General features: G+C 38.3%; 2 protein-coding genes across 13 annotated transcripts in view; one reads left to right on the forward strand and one right to left on the reverse strand.

Moving 5' to 3' along the window:
• Nucleotides 1-8,927, reverse strand: part of IRAK4 (interleukin 1 receptor associated kinase 4) — a 30,935-nt gene extending 22,008 nt beyond the window's left edge. For 5 of the 8 annotated variants that reach the window (XR_013522699.1, XM_078338866.1, XM_002752355.7 and 2 more), the window contains exons 1-2: nucleotides 8,879-8,927; nucleotides 6,913-6,960 (exon numbers count right to left, since the gene is read on the reverse strand). The gene's annotated coding sequence lies outside the window, so the exon portion shown is untranslated. Of the gene's footprint in view, nucleotides 1-6,912; nucleotides 6,961-7,871; nucleotides 8,178-8,878 lie in introns of all 8 variants that reach the window. The other 3 variants (XM_078338867.1, XM_078338865.1, XM_054238155.2) reach the window with 1 other exon arrangement.
• Nucleotides 8,928-9,129: 202 nt separating this feature from the next.
• Nucleotides 9,130-16,614, forward strand: part of PUS7L (pseudouridine synthase 7 like) — a 34,241-nt gene continuing 26,756 nt past the window's right edge. Inside the window, exons 1-2 of one of the 5 annotated variants that reach the window (XM_002752356.7) lie at nucleotides 9,130-9,291; nucleotides 12,286-13,211. In XM_002752356.7, the coding sequence (XP_002752402.1) occupies nucleotides 12,302-13,211 (910 nt within the window). In that variant the 5' untranslated portion in view covers nucleotides 9,130-9,291; nucleotides 12,286-12,301. The remainder of the gene's footprint in view (nucleotides 9,292-12,285; nucleotides 13,212-16,614) is intronic. The other 4 variants (XM_009003610.6, XM_009003608.5, XM_035255760.3 and 1 more) reach the window with 4 other exon arrangements.

Below are 16,614 nucleotides of genomic sequence, written 5' to 3' on the forward strand. Positions count from 1 at the left end.
TTTCCAACCTATTAAAGCAATACAAATTGGAGGACTTTTTTCTGACACTGATATTTTCCAAGTAAAATTTATAGAAAGAGGCAAAAAAGTTACCAGAAAAATTCCTTTTAACAGTAGTATCAACAAACTATCAGAACTAGCATATTCAGAAATCAAATCTATTAATAAAAACATTTACCTTTCAATTTAATATATTTTTCTCAATCAGTACTTATTTACTATTAAAAATTTGTACAACATTATTTGGTAGAAGTAAAAAAAAAAGACTGAAATGATTTGTGTAGCATTAACAGATATGGTCCACCCACCTGCTTTTCACATAGCTTGCTCTTCCTTGACCTCTGCACAGTTTTTGAGTCCACGAGATCTGCCTGACCATAATTCATTTGCTACTATGCCAAAACCTGTGCTTCACCATTTCAACTACTCTCCAGACAGAATTTTTATTCTTGCAATCCCCCTTTTCTTCTGCTACTCCATCCTGGAGAGCTGCATCCAGGAATAAATCTAACAATTTTATATTTGTACACCAGAGCTGATGATGTGAATACAAATTTATGGTAACCCCCTTCTACTGGGCCTTCAACACTGCCATTAATCCTTCCACTTGTCTTCTCTCATTGTCTTTAGTGACTGTTTCATACCTTTACGTCTTCCCACATGATTTTTATTTATTCTTCATGTCCCTCATTCTGAATAGGTAAGGATCTTTCCTTTCAATTAAGACAATTAGACTCAGATATTCTTCTGTCAATTATTTTTGCTTCCTTATATACATTTCAAAAATACAATTAATTTTAGGGTAAATAATGTGTTCATATAGAACTATATTCTAAAACTATAAAAAAAGAGTAAAAAGCAAAAAGCTTCTTTGTGTTATAGGTTTCTATGCTAGTATTCACTTCTTCTCTTTGGACTTCTTTGACCACATCTAAATAGGTCTAGCTGCCCTTGACCTAATTATCTTTCACCACTGCATAATGTATTTTTAATCATATATTTACAATGTATTTATAATCATATATTTATTTGTTTACTTGTTTACTGTCTCCCCCATTCGAATTTAAGATCCATGAGTTCAGGACCATGTTAATTTTATTCATAAATATATACCTAGTGACTTGCATACTGTAGAGAATGGTGTTGTTCAATATTTGTTTTAGGAATAATTAAATTACTTCCCAGTACAGTTTTATCATCTCTGTTTCACAAAGGTGGTAAGTGAAAGATCCAAGACTTACACTTATGTCTGACTCCAAAATTCATGCCACAAAACCCTACTTCTATAACACAATGCATTGTTTATGCCATTCTCTTTTTCAGAAAGACCATTCCTTTCCTTTCATTCATGAATACATTCAGCAAACATTTACGTCAGTCTTTGTAGTAACAAATGGGAGCATAGAGAAGAGAAAAATCTTTGTTTCCAAGCTATTCAATATACCAAGGGATACACATAGTGACAGGTAGTGATAAATACTGCAAGAGTGTTATGGGGCCCAGAAAAGGAGCATCAGGCAGAGACAATCTGGAGCAGGGATATCAAGACAGATTAGATTGGAGTGGGTGGTTGGAAGGATGAATGAAAGGGAATGAAGACAAACCCAAAAGAAAATTCCAGGCAGAGGGAATAGCATGGGAAAAGGTGGGAGCATGTGTGTCTCAGGCAAAGAGCTTGCTATGGCTGGATCGTAGGATTGTGTGATTAAGTGAGAGGAGATAAGGGTGGAAAGGTAGTAGGGCCATATCACCATGTAGCTCATATAGTAAGACAAGGAATTTGAACTTATACTAAAAGTTACAGGAGAGCCACGTCACGATTTTTAGGAGGGAAGTTAAATAATTTTATATGGTTAAGTGGAGTCCTCTGGATAAAAATTAAAGGGATGTATACTGAGGCAAGAAAATTAGTTTGAAAACTTCTGCAATAATCGAGGTGAACTGAAATGAGAACTTGGAAAAAGCATAGGGCAGGGGAATGAAGAAGTAAACATCAAAACATTTAGGAGGCAAATCACAACGGTTTCACTAGAGATCAGCAATTAGAAGAAAGGGAGATAGAACATTTTTTTTTTTGTTTGCTTGTGTTAAATGTGAAATATCTACCTTTGGTACCATTTAGGGGCCTTCACACCAAGTACTTATATATGTGGTCTAGAACTTAGGAGCTCGGTTTCAGCAAAGAATGTTCACCATGTATATATAAGGGGTTTTCAAAAAGTTCATGAAAAATGCATATTGTGCAATAGTCATGCAAGGATTTCAAATTGTTTTTGCAAAACGTATTTCCAAAATAAACTCATACTAACTTGTTATAACTAACTTGTTATCATCCATGTCTAAACAGAATCTAGTTTGAGGCACTAAGAAGAATAAGACAGTTTGAAAAGAACCTCTACCACAGTAACATGAATTCTGCTAAAAGTGAAGCTAGAACAAACACCACGTTTATGGTAGAGGCTGGTTGAAAGAATGGTGAAATCACTGATGCTTTACAAAAAGTTTATGGGGACAATGACCCTCCAGAAAATCAGCAGTGTACAAATCAGTAACTCATTTTAAGGGATAAGATAATGTTGATGATGAAGCCTGCCACAGCAGACCATCCACGTCAATTTTTGGGGAAAACATTCATCTTGTTTCTGCCCTAAATGAAGAGTACCTATAATTAACAGCAGTACCCACAGCGAACACCATAGACAACCCTATACAATTCTGACTGAAAAATTAAAGTTCAGCACACTTTCCACTCGATGGCTGCCCAAACTCCAGATCAGCTACAGACAAGAGCAGAGCTTTAAATGGAAACTTTAAACAAGTAGAATCAAGATCCTAAAACATTGTAACAGGAGATGAAACATGATTTTATGGGTATGATCCTTAATCACAATCAAAGCAATGGCTCCCAAAAGTGGCAGCGGTCCAATCAAAGCGAAAGTAGACAGTCAAAAGCAAAGGTATGGCCACAATTTTTAGGGATGCTCAAGGTGTTTTGCTTGTTGACTTTCTGGAGGGCCAAAGAATGATAACATCTGCTTATTAGAGTGTTTTGAGAAACAGTAGCTTTTCTGAGTGTTTCTAAACTAAAGCTTTTCTGCTAAAGCTTTAGTCAAATGTTTAGCAGAAAAACATCTGGAAAAGCTTCACCACAGAGTTGTTCTCCATCACAATACCCCTGCTCTTTGCTCTCATCAAACATCAAATTTTTTGTAAGTTTCAACTGGAAATCATTAGGCATTCACCTTACAGTCCTGATTTGTCTCCTTCTGACTACTTTTTGTTTCCTAATCTTGAAAAATCTTTATAGGGCATCCATTTTTCATCAATTAATAATGTAGAAAAGACTTTAGTGACAAGGTTAAATTCCCAGGACTCCCAGTTCTTTAGAAATAGACCAAATGGCTGGTATTATCCCTTACAAAAGTGTCTTAAACTTCATGGAGCTTACGTTCAGAAATAAAGTTTACTTTTTTTTTTTTTTTTTTGAGGTGGAGTCTTGCTCTGTCATCCATGCTGTAGTGCAGTGGTATAATCTTGCCTCACTGCAACCTCCGCCTCCCAGGTGGAAGCGATTCTCCTGCCTCAGATTCCCAAGTAGTTGGGATTACAGGCATGCACCACCACATCTAGCTAATTTTTGTAGTTTTGGTAGAAATGGGGTTTTGCCATGTTGGCCAGGCTGGTCTTGAACTCCTGACCTCAGGTGATCTGCTCGCCTGGACCTCCCAAATTGCTAGGATTACAAGTGTGAGCCACTGTGCCCAGCCAAAGTTTACATTTTTAATCTTTTAATTCAATTTCTCCACAAGCTTTTTGAAATGCCCTCATACAAATTAAGAACACATATACATATATGGTTGAAACAACAGTAAAAATAAGGTTACCTATGAGTAATGCTTAGAATGGAAAGGAATGATGTGAGAGAAATTTTAAAAATACTTCTTAGTCATGAAACCAAGGAAAAAACCAGGACAGTAGCATACTTGAGACTTCGAGAAAAGGTGACAGGTTGGTATAAAAGACTCAGAGAGGTCAATTAGACACTGATGGATATGTTAGGCTCTGAAATTAGAAGGCCACTGGTGACTTGGAACAGCTGTAGTAAAAAAGTCAGTGAATGGCAAAAACAGATTTTCCAAGAAGTCTGGTTATGAAGGGCAGGAGAAAGAGAGAGAAAGAGACAGGTGAGAGGGGTGGGAAGGGAGGGGAAATGAAGGTGGGAGTAGGGTGAGAAAGGGAGAGAGGGAGGGAGAACATGCAAGCACTAGCAGTTTTCGAATTTGGTCTCAGGACCTTTTACCCTCTTAAAAACTATTATAGACCCCAAAGGGCTTTTGTTCGTTATATCTACCAATATTTACCATATTAAATTGGTGCTGAGAAATTTAAAAATTACTTATTAATTCATTTAAAATAACCATATACATGTTAGCATACATATTTTAATAAAAATAATTACCTTTTCCCCAAAACAGAAGAGTAACAATGTTTTAAAGTTTTGCTAATCTCTTCAATATTTAACTTAATAGAAGAGAGCCGAATCCTTATATCTGCTTCCCCACTCAACCCACTGCAGTATGTTTTGGTTGATGTATGTGAAGAGAATCCAGCATCACACAGACATATAGTTACAAAGAAAGGTGTATTTTAATAGCCTTTTCACAAAGTAGCAAATATTTCTCTTTGATACTACACTAAAATTTGACAAGGAATAACTTCTTAAAGGTAAGCAGCAATGTGGAATCTGAAGCTGTATCAGTTAACTTAGAACATTAAAATCTATTGCACTCTGAATAAATCCTTTAACTATATGTGATTTTTACCTTACAAACCTCCTGAAAGAGCATTGGGGACTCCAACTACACTTTGAGAACTGCTGGTGTTAAGGGTTTAAGACTTAAACTGTTTGGCAATACAAATGGGATAATGAATGGCGTACAGGTGACAAAATCAGCCTTGAATAGAAAGAAACCTCTTCTGAATCTAGAAAGGAAGCAGAGGTTTGAATACAGATATATTTGAAGGGAGAAGAGTTCCCACATAATGTTATTTTTTCTGTGAAACAGGAAGTGAAAGTCATCTAGGGCCAGGTAAAAGAATATCCCACTTACCTTAAAGGCCACCTGTTAAATGCCTATTATTTCTTCAAATCCAATTCAAAAGGCACTGTTAGCTTCCATGATAGTCATCTCTTTTGCTTCAAAATGTCACCTAGTCATTCTTCTAACAATTGTTATATATTACTGTTTATGTGTCTGCTTTCTCTGTTAGATGGTATGTTCTCCTGGGCTGGGATCTAACCAAATTCACCTGAGCAATGACTCACAACACTGGTTGTGATGAAAGACTGATGATTTTTAAATTTTAATTAAGAGATTTTATCTAGGTTACCTATAGACTCTGTAGTTGCTCTCTTCAAGTTATTTCTTATTTATGAAGATTTCTCTCTACTGTATGGTACAACAGATTGACAAAGCTAGAAAAGACATAACTGCTTAGTAATCTTATGAATTAGAGCTAAATACAAAGAATTGAGGGAAAAAAACCCAGACTATCTAAAGGCCAGGGATAAATTTGGTAGCTCTCCTGCACCCAGACTTCAAGCAGAGGTGATGGGTGTAAGGATACTAGGAAAAAGAAGGCCTTCTGCGAACTCTTCCATACATGTACTCAGAAGTTCAAAATCCCAGAAATTTTACTTTAAATGTACATTCATATACCACTCCCAACCACATACTTATAAGAACATAAGCCAAAATATTAAAAGTGGTTATCCCTTAGTGATGACTTTTATGATCGTTTTGTTTTCATTTTGCTTTTCTGAATTTTCAATAATGAAAAGAGACTGCAAAAAAACTTAGAAAGTATCATCTCTTTCAAACTGTTCAAGATTTACCTTAGTACACTTAGGATTAATAAAGGTGGAACAGAATATGTTGCTTACAAATAAGTAAGTAAATATCTTCATGACTGTTTCCTCTCACCACTAATTCTCATAGTAAAGAAAACCCAATCATATTTTCGAATAAGACAACTCAGACAAGTACAAAAGGTGAGGGGGTGGTGATTGAGAAGTATATTAAAATCAGCACCTGCTTACAGAAACCAATGCCTTTCCAAACAAAGTACTACGCCCAAAATAGGAGTGCAAAAGATTCTTGTCAAATGTGTTAATCAGCTTTTAAAACCGTGCTTCATTAGCACTCTGATCAGAGAAAAAGATTGTGCAGGGGTGGAGGGAAGATGAACTTTGAGATTGCACAGGGCTAAGTTCTAACTAAAGCCAACTGTGACCAGAGCTAGTAAATCCACTTCTCTGGACCTTGCTTTTCTTCATCTGAAAAACAGAGATAGTAATACCTAAGAATTGCTGTAAGAATTAAAATCAACACATGCAAGGGGCCAAATCTTGTCACATAATAGGTGGTCAAAAAAAAAGCTACAATTTTTATTTTTTGGCAGAAATTATTCTTATATCACATTTTTAAAAAAGAAATGTGCAGAGTTGTATTTAGGTTCAATTTCCAGAACAGTGGTGAGGCTCTACTGAAAGGGTACAAATAAGAAGTCTGAGAATATAGTTAAGCTTTTCAGATAGTGGCAGTCTTATTTGATCAACCACAGCACTTTTAATATATTTATATCCTTTCTAAAATACTCTGTTTACTTCCACACATTCTTATCAAAATATGCTGCATAACCATTAATCTTTATTTTTAGATACATCATCATTATGAACAAAAGCTGGTGAAGCCTTCCAGAGCTATTAAATTAGATAGGGCTGCCTATTACAAACTGGGATCTGTGCTGGTGTACCATAAACCAAACATAACACATCTTTCTTGAACACCGATCCAACACGACATTTTTAAGTAATTAAAAATGCTTTGCATATATTTAAAAACAACTCACCAAATATTTGCTGAGTGTCTACTCTGTGCTGGATATTGCTCCAGGCCCCTGGAGATGAAGGATTAGGAAAATTAGAGAAAAAAAAAATCCCGAACTCACGGAGTTTATATTCTAATGGGGGAAGGCAAGCAATACGCAAATAAATAAACTCTATACTATGTTAGATGGTGCCAAGTGAAATGAAAAAACAAAATGAAACAGAGAAAGAGTTGTAATTATAAATAGGGTAGTCAGAGGAAGCCTCAGTAAGAAGGTGCCATTTGATTAAAGGTCAAAAAGAATGAGAAAGCCAGCTACTAGGCTATCTGTGAGAAAAGTTTCCAGACAAAAGAAATAGTAAACGCAATGGTTGGAAGTGGGCCCAATAGGCAACAGCAAGGACATGGTGAGATTGCAGAAGAGGGAACAGGCAAGTAGCAGATGCGGTCAGGAAGCTAATGGGGCCAGGTCTCCTAGAACCTTAGAGTTTTTGTATTGACTTTGTCTATCCTCTGGGTGAGATGCAGAGGCTGGAAATCTTTTTTTTTTTTTCCCGTGAGACAGAGTCTCGTTCTGTTAGTCAGGCACCAGGCTGGAGTGCAGTGGCATGATCTTGGCTCACTACAACCTCCGCCTCCCAGGTTCGAGCAATTCTCCTGTCTCAGCCTCCCAAGTAGCTGGAACTACAGGCACGCGCCACCATGCCCAGCTAATTTTTGTATTTTTTTTTTAAGTAGAGACGGGGTTTCACCATGTTGACCAGGATGGTCTCGATCTCTTGACCTCGTAATCCGCCTGCCTCGGCCTCCCAAAGTGCTGGGATTACAGGCGTGAGCCACCGCGCCAGGACACTTGGAAGTTTTGAGAAAAGGGGAGACATGCTTTATACTCTTGTCTTAAAAGGATACTGGGGCTGCTGGGAATAAAGGATGTTGGAGTAAGGACAGAGAAGCAAGAAAGGAGGATTTAGGAGAGCGTACCAATAAGCCAGGTGGAAGGGGCTGGAGGCTGGGACCAGGGTGTTAGCAGAGCAAGTCCTAGGATTCGGAGGTGAGGCCAATAGAAAGCTATGGGCTGATGAGGAGCGTGAGAAGACCGGCACCAAGGTTTTTGGCATAACCAAGTTTCCCAATGTTTACTGAGATGGAGAAGGCTCGGGAAGGTGCGAGTTCGGCCTGGAACATCAGAGGCTCGGTTTGGAGAGGTATAAGGCAAACTTCAAATGAACACTTTGTACGTAAACAGAAGAAATTTGAACTTCCCGACTGCCTTCTTCAAGGAACACTCTAAGAAAGGGAAGAGGCAGATTTTAATATCCTCGGCTTATAAGGGGCCTGGGGCAGTTACGTTTTGGAGGCACTAATAGCGCCATTTGTTCCCATTCTAAAATGCTCAGAGTGCTTTCTCGCTTTCTAAGGGTTTGCTTTTATCCCTTTGTCTCTCTCCCCTCTGGCTTCCAAGATGGCAGGTATACCCCCCCACTCCACCTCTGCGAATGTTCTCATCTGATCCCGTAAGCCCCTCCACTTTCTAATTCCCTCGAAGCTTGGAAGCCAGAGGAACAAGCGAATTATAATCGTGTGTAGGCTCCGCGAGCTGTCAGCGTCACAGGCATCTCTGCCAGGTGATGGCCTGACTTCCTGGTTCTGGGGAAAACAGACTTCATTTCGCAAAGGGACTGACGGAACACAAAGCAAGGGAGGTGAGAAACTTAAAGTCCGACTGCGCCCCAGAACAGCTGGCTGACGTCCCTCCGAGCCTCCGGCTCTTCCTCAGGGCCGACGAACTTCTAGATTCACCGGGACCCACCCGTCTTCAGGAGAAAGCTCTGTCCAAGCAACCCACTTCCTCTCTAACTTTTCTTTCGGATAATAAAGCGATTTCCGTTCCTCAGCTGACCCCGGCAACCCTGGGGCAGAGGGACCGAGGCCTGGACGCGGACCTCGGATGACCTTTGACTGAGGCGCGCAGGTGAGGAATGCCTTACCTGCCCGGGCGCGGGCTGCTGAAGCAGGCGACGGAAGAACCAGAGAACTAGGAAACGCCGCGGGAGGGCGGGGCCAACCCAGCAGGCTCCGCCCCACTTCCCCAATGGCTTCATCTTGGCGCCTCCAGGAGGCTCCGCTAAGTGAGAAACTCCACGTCTTGCGTAGGGCGGGTCTTTACGTGGGCGCCTGCCCCTTTAAATACTCCCTGTCGGCGGCTGAACCACTTAAGGCTTCCGGGCATGCGCACGGCGTTGTGCAAATGAATTTCTTCGATTGAGCCGAGGTAGATCGGGTCCAGCTTCTTGCGCGATGGGAGGCTTGTATGTGGGGCGGTGACGAGATCGGCACTGAGGATCCGTACCCTTTGTCACCAAAGAAGGGTGACGTGGGCTAGTGTCGCGCCTTTGGACAGGTAGAGTTAGGGGAGGGAGAAGAAACAAGTAGGGCTGCTGGCCTGGTCGGGGACACCTTTGGACTTACCCTCGTTCTGTGAAGTGTAGTAGCTTCTGCAGGACTGGGTTCAGTATTTCTAATACCTTCCCAGGATCCCTCCTCAACCAAAGAATTCCTCAATCACGGGCCAAGCAAACTACCCCTCCACCCCCTGCCCCTCACGGTCATCAGCAGTATCTGTTGAATGGGAACACTGCACCTTCAGGCATAACGCCATTTGGGCTCCTTTGCTGCCATCCAGTTCGGTTCCACTCTTTTACCAGGTTGCTGGAATTCCCTCATTTCTCCTCAACTTTCCCTAACTGTTTCACTTGCTTAGAATGTCTATCTTCCTCCTTTTTTCAGGGGGAAAGAAAAGATCATTATTCTTTCAGGGCCAGTCCCTACAGCTGTGTTCTTGACCACCCTGTTTTCTTTTTAAACTGCTCGAACTGTTACTCCATCGGATACATCCTGCTCACTTCCATCAGAATCATCTTACTAAAGCATGTTCTGGGATTGTGTCACATTTCTACTCAAACACTAACCGTCCATTGACCACCGAGTAAATTCTAAGTCCTTGTCAGGGCATTCAGCATCTTCCATCATCTGATACTAACTCAGCTGTATTTTCCAGCACTGTACTCTTCCTGCATCCCCATCCCCACTGCTCTGTATTTGGGCTGCTTACTTTTCTCTCATACATTGCATGTTTTGTTTGTACATTACTTGTGAGGTCTCTGCCTCATTTCTATCGCTTGAACTATTGGAGAACTTAGATGGCCACTTCTTGCATTATGCCTCTCCTAATTATCTTCTATTACACTCTCACAGCTCTTATTTTGTATTAGTTATTTCATTTATTCAACAATTAGTATTTATTGCAGACCCACCATGTGCTTAACACTGTTCAAAATGTGGGATCATCAGTAGTAAATAAGGCAGACAAGGTTACTTTTCAAGTGGAACTAACATTCTCTTTGGAGGAGGTAGACAAAAATAATAACGAAAAATGTTAGCTAGAACTGCTATGCAGAAAATTAAATAGAGTTTTGTGAAAGAGGATCACTTGCAGGTTCCTATAGATTAATGGTCAGGAAAGACTTCTCTAAGAACATGAATCCTAAAAGATGCAACTATATGATTGGGGAAGGAACCGTTTAATCAACAGGAACAGTTAGCACAAAAGCACTGAAGAAGGCCAGAGTAGCTGGAGTATAGTGGGTAGTGGGGCAAAGGTACAAAATGAGTTTGGAGAATAAACAGGGTTCCTAATCTTAGATGTCTTTGGAAGCCAGAGTGAGTAATTTGGATCTTATTGCAAATGTGATTAGAGGATTTTAAACTGGATTGTGATATGATTTAACTTATGTTTTAAGACACCATTCTGGCTAGATAATGGATTATAGTGGGCTAGTTGTAGAAGCAGGAGTTGTTTCACAACATCTAAAAGTTTTTGGAATGGAAGTACTAAAGTAGGTGTGACGAAGGGCAGTGGGAATGGTAAGAATCAGATGCTTAAGATTAATGTGGTTTTTGCAGATGAGAAAGTCAAAGTTATCATCATGACAGTGGATGACCAAGATGAAGTAGAGGTGGGAGGTTGAACCTGAAATTGAGGACTTGAGGGTCCAAGTCATTGAATGGATGATCCATATTAGATGATCATGAAAACATGTTGGATAAGAAGGTAGTGAGGCAGAGATCAGTGAATGAAGAGGAGTTGTCTGGGGATCTGAGAGAGGATGACAGCAGAGGGTAAAGCCTGATGGCAGGCTCTTCAAAAGATTTGGGGTTTTGGAGGTAGTAGATAAAGAAATGGCTTGCAAGAAACAGTGATATAGAACATATTTACAGCCTCTAGGTCCTAAGGTAGATGGGTGGGAAAGAAAAAATAGCCCTCACTTGAGAGGACTAAAGAAGCGGCCGCCTAAAGAAATAGCCAGGTTTCAATTAGGGCAAGAACGTGAGGGAACTGTACAGGAAATTAAGTAATTAAGGAAAGTAAATATGTCTTATGTATTCCTTAGGAAATTAGGATATAGAGAATTTGCTGTGATTTCTATATGGCACGATCTAAAGGATTGAGAAGGGATGTGATTTGCTAAATTGGTTCAGATTAGTAGAGTACATTATAGAAATGAGATGATGGTCCAGATGATAATAAATTACTTGGAGAATGTGGGCAAACACAGAACTCAGTAGTACGGAGTCCCTGGGCAATTTCTCTTTCCTGCAGCTCCATATGGTATGGTAGTCATAGGTTTGTGTGAAACGTCAGAGATCAGAGTAGTGTTCTCTGGTGTTGTGTTCCCAGGAAGCTCTGTAAGGGTTTCTTCTTTCTAATGCCGGTGATATAGTTAGACTTTTCCTTGGGTCAACCTCAAAAGCTTCTGTATATCCTAACGGGGGCATTAGAGAAGGTCAAGGACTAACTTAATCCTGCCTTGAAATATAATCAAATTTCAAATTTGTATTTATAACTTCATTTACCCATCAGTTTTCCTATTGTCTTCTTGTTATCTCTCCTGTCACTAACCACAAGAAAACTTAGCCACATATTCTCTGGAATTAGCTGGAAGTTTTAGGCTCCAGGAATGGAATTTGAACAGATCTTTGTTTTATAGTCCTGTGTTGTCACCTCTTCTTGTGTGCCTACAAATGGTATTTTTAAGATAAACTTAAAATTGACTCATTTTAATCCTGGATAATAGGTACAAATCTAGAGTGAGTGAAGATACAAGTTACCAAATCTCTAGCTATACCAGATATAGTTTGCCTATTAATTCAGCTTGGTTTAGGAAAATCAAAGTACACAGGATGTTCATATAGTCATAAATTAAGTTAATGATGCCATTTAAGAAGACTCAGCATTAAAAGAGAGGCAGAATTAACGAAATCCTGCGAACCTATTCCAATTTGGTCATCCATAACTTCTCTTTCTGGTAACTACCTCTTTGTTTTTGTTTTCTAGCCATTATGATAGAAGAATGGAAGAAGATACAGATTATAGAATCAGGTTTAGTTCTTTGTGTTTCTTTAATGATCATGTTGGATTTCATGGCACTATAAAAAGCTCACCAAGTGACTTTATTGTTATTGAAATTGATGAACAGGGACAGTTAGTTAATAAGACCATTGATGAGCCTATTTTCAAGGTTAGTGAAATACAATCTAAGCCAAATAATTTTCCCAAAAAACCAAAACTAGATCTTCAAAATCTGTCCTTTGAAGATGGAAGAAAGCAAGAAGTTAATACTTTGGTTAAGTACACTGATGGTGACCAAAATCATCAGTCCGGTTCAGAAAAGGAAGATACTATAAGTGATGGAACTTCCGAATGTGAAGAAAAAGCTGATGTTTTAAGCTCTTTTTTAGATGAAAAAACTCATGAGTTACTGAATCATTTTGCTTGTGGTATAAAAGAGAAGTGGCTTTCTAAAACAGAGCTAATTGGACCACCTCCTGAATTCTCAATAGGCAGAATCCTTGACAAAAAACAGAGGGCTAGTTTACATAGTGGCATTAGGCAGAAATTTCCGTTTTTAATAACTGTAGGAAAAAACAGTGAAATTATTGTAAAACCAAATCATGAGTATAAAGAACTTTGTCATTTGGTGTCAGAAGAGGAAGCTTTTGATTTTTTTAAATATTTGGATGCAAAGAAAGAAAATTCCAAATTTACCTTTAAACCTGATGCAAACAAAGGCCACAGAAGAGCTGTCCACCATTTTGTCAACAAAAAGTTTGGAAACCTTGTGGAAACCAAGTCTTTTTCTGAAATGAATTGCAGTGCTGGTAATTCGAATGTGGTGATAACAGTAAGATTTCGGGAAAAAGTACACAAGCGTAGGAAAAGGCCGCTTCCTGAATGCCAAGGAGGAAAAGTTATATATACAGGTAATTTAATAAATCATGATCCATTTTCTTGGATAAGCTCAGTTAAATGTAAAATTGTGAAAATGAATTGAATAGACTTGGCTAGAGAGATTGGAAAGAATATATGCTTTACCTGTAGGGAGAGGAATTGCTGATAAGCAATTTAAGCAACTCTAGGAATTCTTATTTATTCTGTTACTTAGTGGAAGATGATAAAACCTTTCAAATTACATTGAATATAAAAATTAGCCTTACTGATAACCTAGGCATTTATATTAGCCTAGTCACAAATGTATAAAGTTAAAGCAGTTGGTTTGTGTTTAATACGTTTTATTGAAGGTAAATCTTGACTTCGTATTTTTGAAGTCATCTCAATTAAAATTAAGTTTTTGGAGATAAGAATAATATATTCGCTGTGCTTGGGAAAGTGAAGAGATACTTTGTAATCCAAAACAAATTATATTTCCCTACCCAGGGTAGGGAACCTGAAAACTTGTCTTGCCAGTCTTCTAGACAACATGTGCTGAAACTTTAGCATGCATATAATCATCAAAAGGTCTTGTTAAAACAGATTTCAGGGCCCCATTCTCAGTTTCTGATTCTGGAGTGTTCACAGATTCACAGGCAATGTTTTTTTTTTTTGCTGGTCTGGGGACTACATTTGAGAATCATGGTTTTAGGGTTTGTGTTTAATTCCCAGGGTGAATGGAACTGATGAATTCTCACTGTAAAAGTCCAGCTGACCATGTTTAATTGGCCTCAATTCTACTTGAAGGATGGGAAATGTTTCAGATAATCATATTTAGTAAGTTTATTTACCAAGGTATTTTAAGATAAAACCAGCAACCTAAATTTGCACAGTTACACAGAAATAGGATGGTGCCATGTAGGGACTACAGGTACAAATGAAAAGAGTTTGGACCTTGGAGCTATGTGGGTTTGATTTTATATTATGACTTTTAGTTCACAAAAAGACTTATGAAAATTTTTAACATCTTTAAGATTTGATTTCACACATATAAAAATGGGAAGAATAATACCATGGGTAAGTTACTTAATAATTCATAACTTTTGGTTGTACTTGAAAAATGGGTAATAGGAAAGCCTGACTCACAATGATATTCTGAGGATTAAATAATGAAATTGCTTACTATGTAATAGTTACTTAAATATTAGTGTCTTTTATTTCTTTTTCTTCTGATAATTTCTGTCTGGTCATGAATGTATTAAATATATATGTGTGTGCATGTATAACTTGACATATTAGGCATATGGTAACTGTTAACAGATATATCTATTTTGAAGGAAAAAGAATACTAGCTTTACACATAGAGAGAGGAATTGCTGGTTAGTGATTTAAGTAGCTCTAGGAATTCTTATTTATTTTTTGCTACTTGAAATTCTAACCATATCAATTTGGGTTAATGAGTAAAAAAATTGTAGGAACTTAGTTTATATTATTTTTTCTAAAGTTGTGAATTATTGGAGGCATATGTTAAAAGGAGGGATGATGGTTCAAAAAACCTTTTATTTTTAATTTTAAATTATTTTAAATATACATACATAAAATGTACCATCTTAACCATTTTTAAGCATCAGTGGTGTTGAGGACATTCACATTGTTGTGCAACCATCAGCACCATTCATCTTCAGAATTTTTTCACCATCCCAAACTAAAACTCCATATTAATTAAACAATCCCTCCTTCTCTCCACCTCAAAATGGCAGTCACCATTTTGCATTCTGTCTTTATGGATTAGACAACTGTAGGTATCACATATAAGTGGAATCATACAGTATTTGTGTTTTTTTTAAATGGGCTTACTTCACTTAGCATGTTTTTGAGATTCATTCATGTTGTAGCATTATGTTAGAATTTCCTTCCCTTGTAAGGCTGAATAATACCACACAGTAAGTGTATGCCACATTTTGTTTACCCATTCATCTGCCAGTGGATGGGGTATATTGGTCAATAAAGCACACATGATATTTGATTTAGAAGCATTCAACCTTGGGACTTGGAAAGAATTTGAGGGAAAATGTGGATGTGAGGTGATTTCTGAGGCTAGGTTATAAAGTGTTGTACTTTTTGTCATGTTCTTGGATTGCTCACTCTGGGGAAAGCCAGCTACTGTACTATGAGGATACTCAAGCAGCCCTTTGGATAGGGACTAGTACTTCATGCTAACAGCCAGTACCAACCCGCCAGCCATGTGAATGAGCCCCTTTGGAAATGGATCCTCCAGTTTCTTTTGGGCTTTAAAATAACTTTAGCCCTAGCCATATCTAACTGCATACAACCTCATGAGAGCCTGAGCTAGAACCACCTCTGTTCTTGAAGTCCTGATGCAAAGAAACTGCAGGAGATAAATGAATAATGTAAGCCACTAAAGTTTAAGATGACTTGTTACATAACAATAAATAATACATAGCATTTAACATTTGACATGCACAAATTACTGATCAGTGACAAACTCAAGGAACCACGTATGCAGATTTCTGGAATGCCTTCTCTACAAAGCTTTATCTTATCTGTACTCTCCCTGTGAATTCCAGCCTACTCAGCATTCCTGAATTCCTCTTAACTCAGCAATGTAAAAAGACAAATGTAAATCAATTAAATATTTTAAATTGGGACTACAAATTTCATTCTCTTAAACGTTCAAATGTGTACAGTTTTATGTAGATACAGATTATAATTAATACAATATCTTGAATTTGATTTTCTTAAATATATTTCTATACTAAATTCTAAATCTTAATGGGTGAAAAAAGTGCTTATCCACCTAGGCTACTATCAGCAACAAACTGATATCTCAGACAAGTTGGGGATTTCTTTTAAACTGATGAGTTTCTTGAATGACATGTCCAAAACTGTCAGGGTGAATGGCTGCTGCTGTTGGACCTTCAAGAATGCATAGAAGTAAGACAAATAATAAATGGAGGGAACACATTTTATTTTTCAATTTTTATTTTAGTTTCAGGGCATACATGTGCAGGTTTGTTACTAGGGCATATTGTGTGATGCTATGGTTTGGGGTACAGTTGAACCCATTACCCAGGTAGTGAGCATAGTACCTAATAGGTAGTTTTTCAGTCTATGCCCTTCCTCCCTCCTACCTCTTATAGACCCATTTTTATGTCCATGTGTACCCAGTGTTTAGCTCCTACTTATAAGTGAGAACATGAGGTATTTGGTTTTCTGCTCCTTTGTTAATTCGCTTAGGATAATGGCCTCCAGCAGCATCCATGTTGCTGCAAGGGACATGAGTCTGCTCTTTTTAATGGCTGTGTAGTAGTTCATGGTGTACATGTACCACTTTTTTTTCCTTTGAAACAGAGTCACTGTCACTCCTTCACCCAGGCTGAAAAGCAGTGGCACCATTATGGCTTGCTACTGCCACGACCTCCTAGGCTCAAGCAG

This window comes from Callithrix jacchus, chromosome 9 (assembly GCF_049354715.1).
Source record: "Callithrix jacchus isolate 240 chromosome 9, calJac240_pri, whole genome shotgun sequence".
NCBI lineage: Eukaryota > Metazoa > Chordata > Mammalia > Primates > Cebidae > Callithrix > Callithrix jacchus.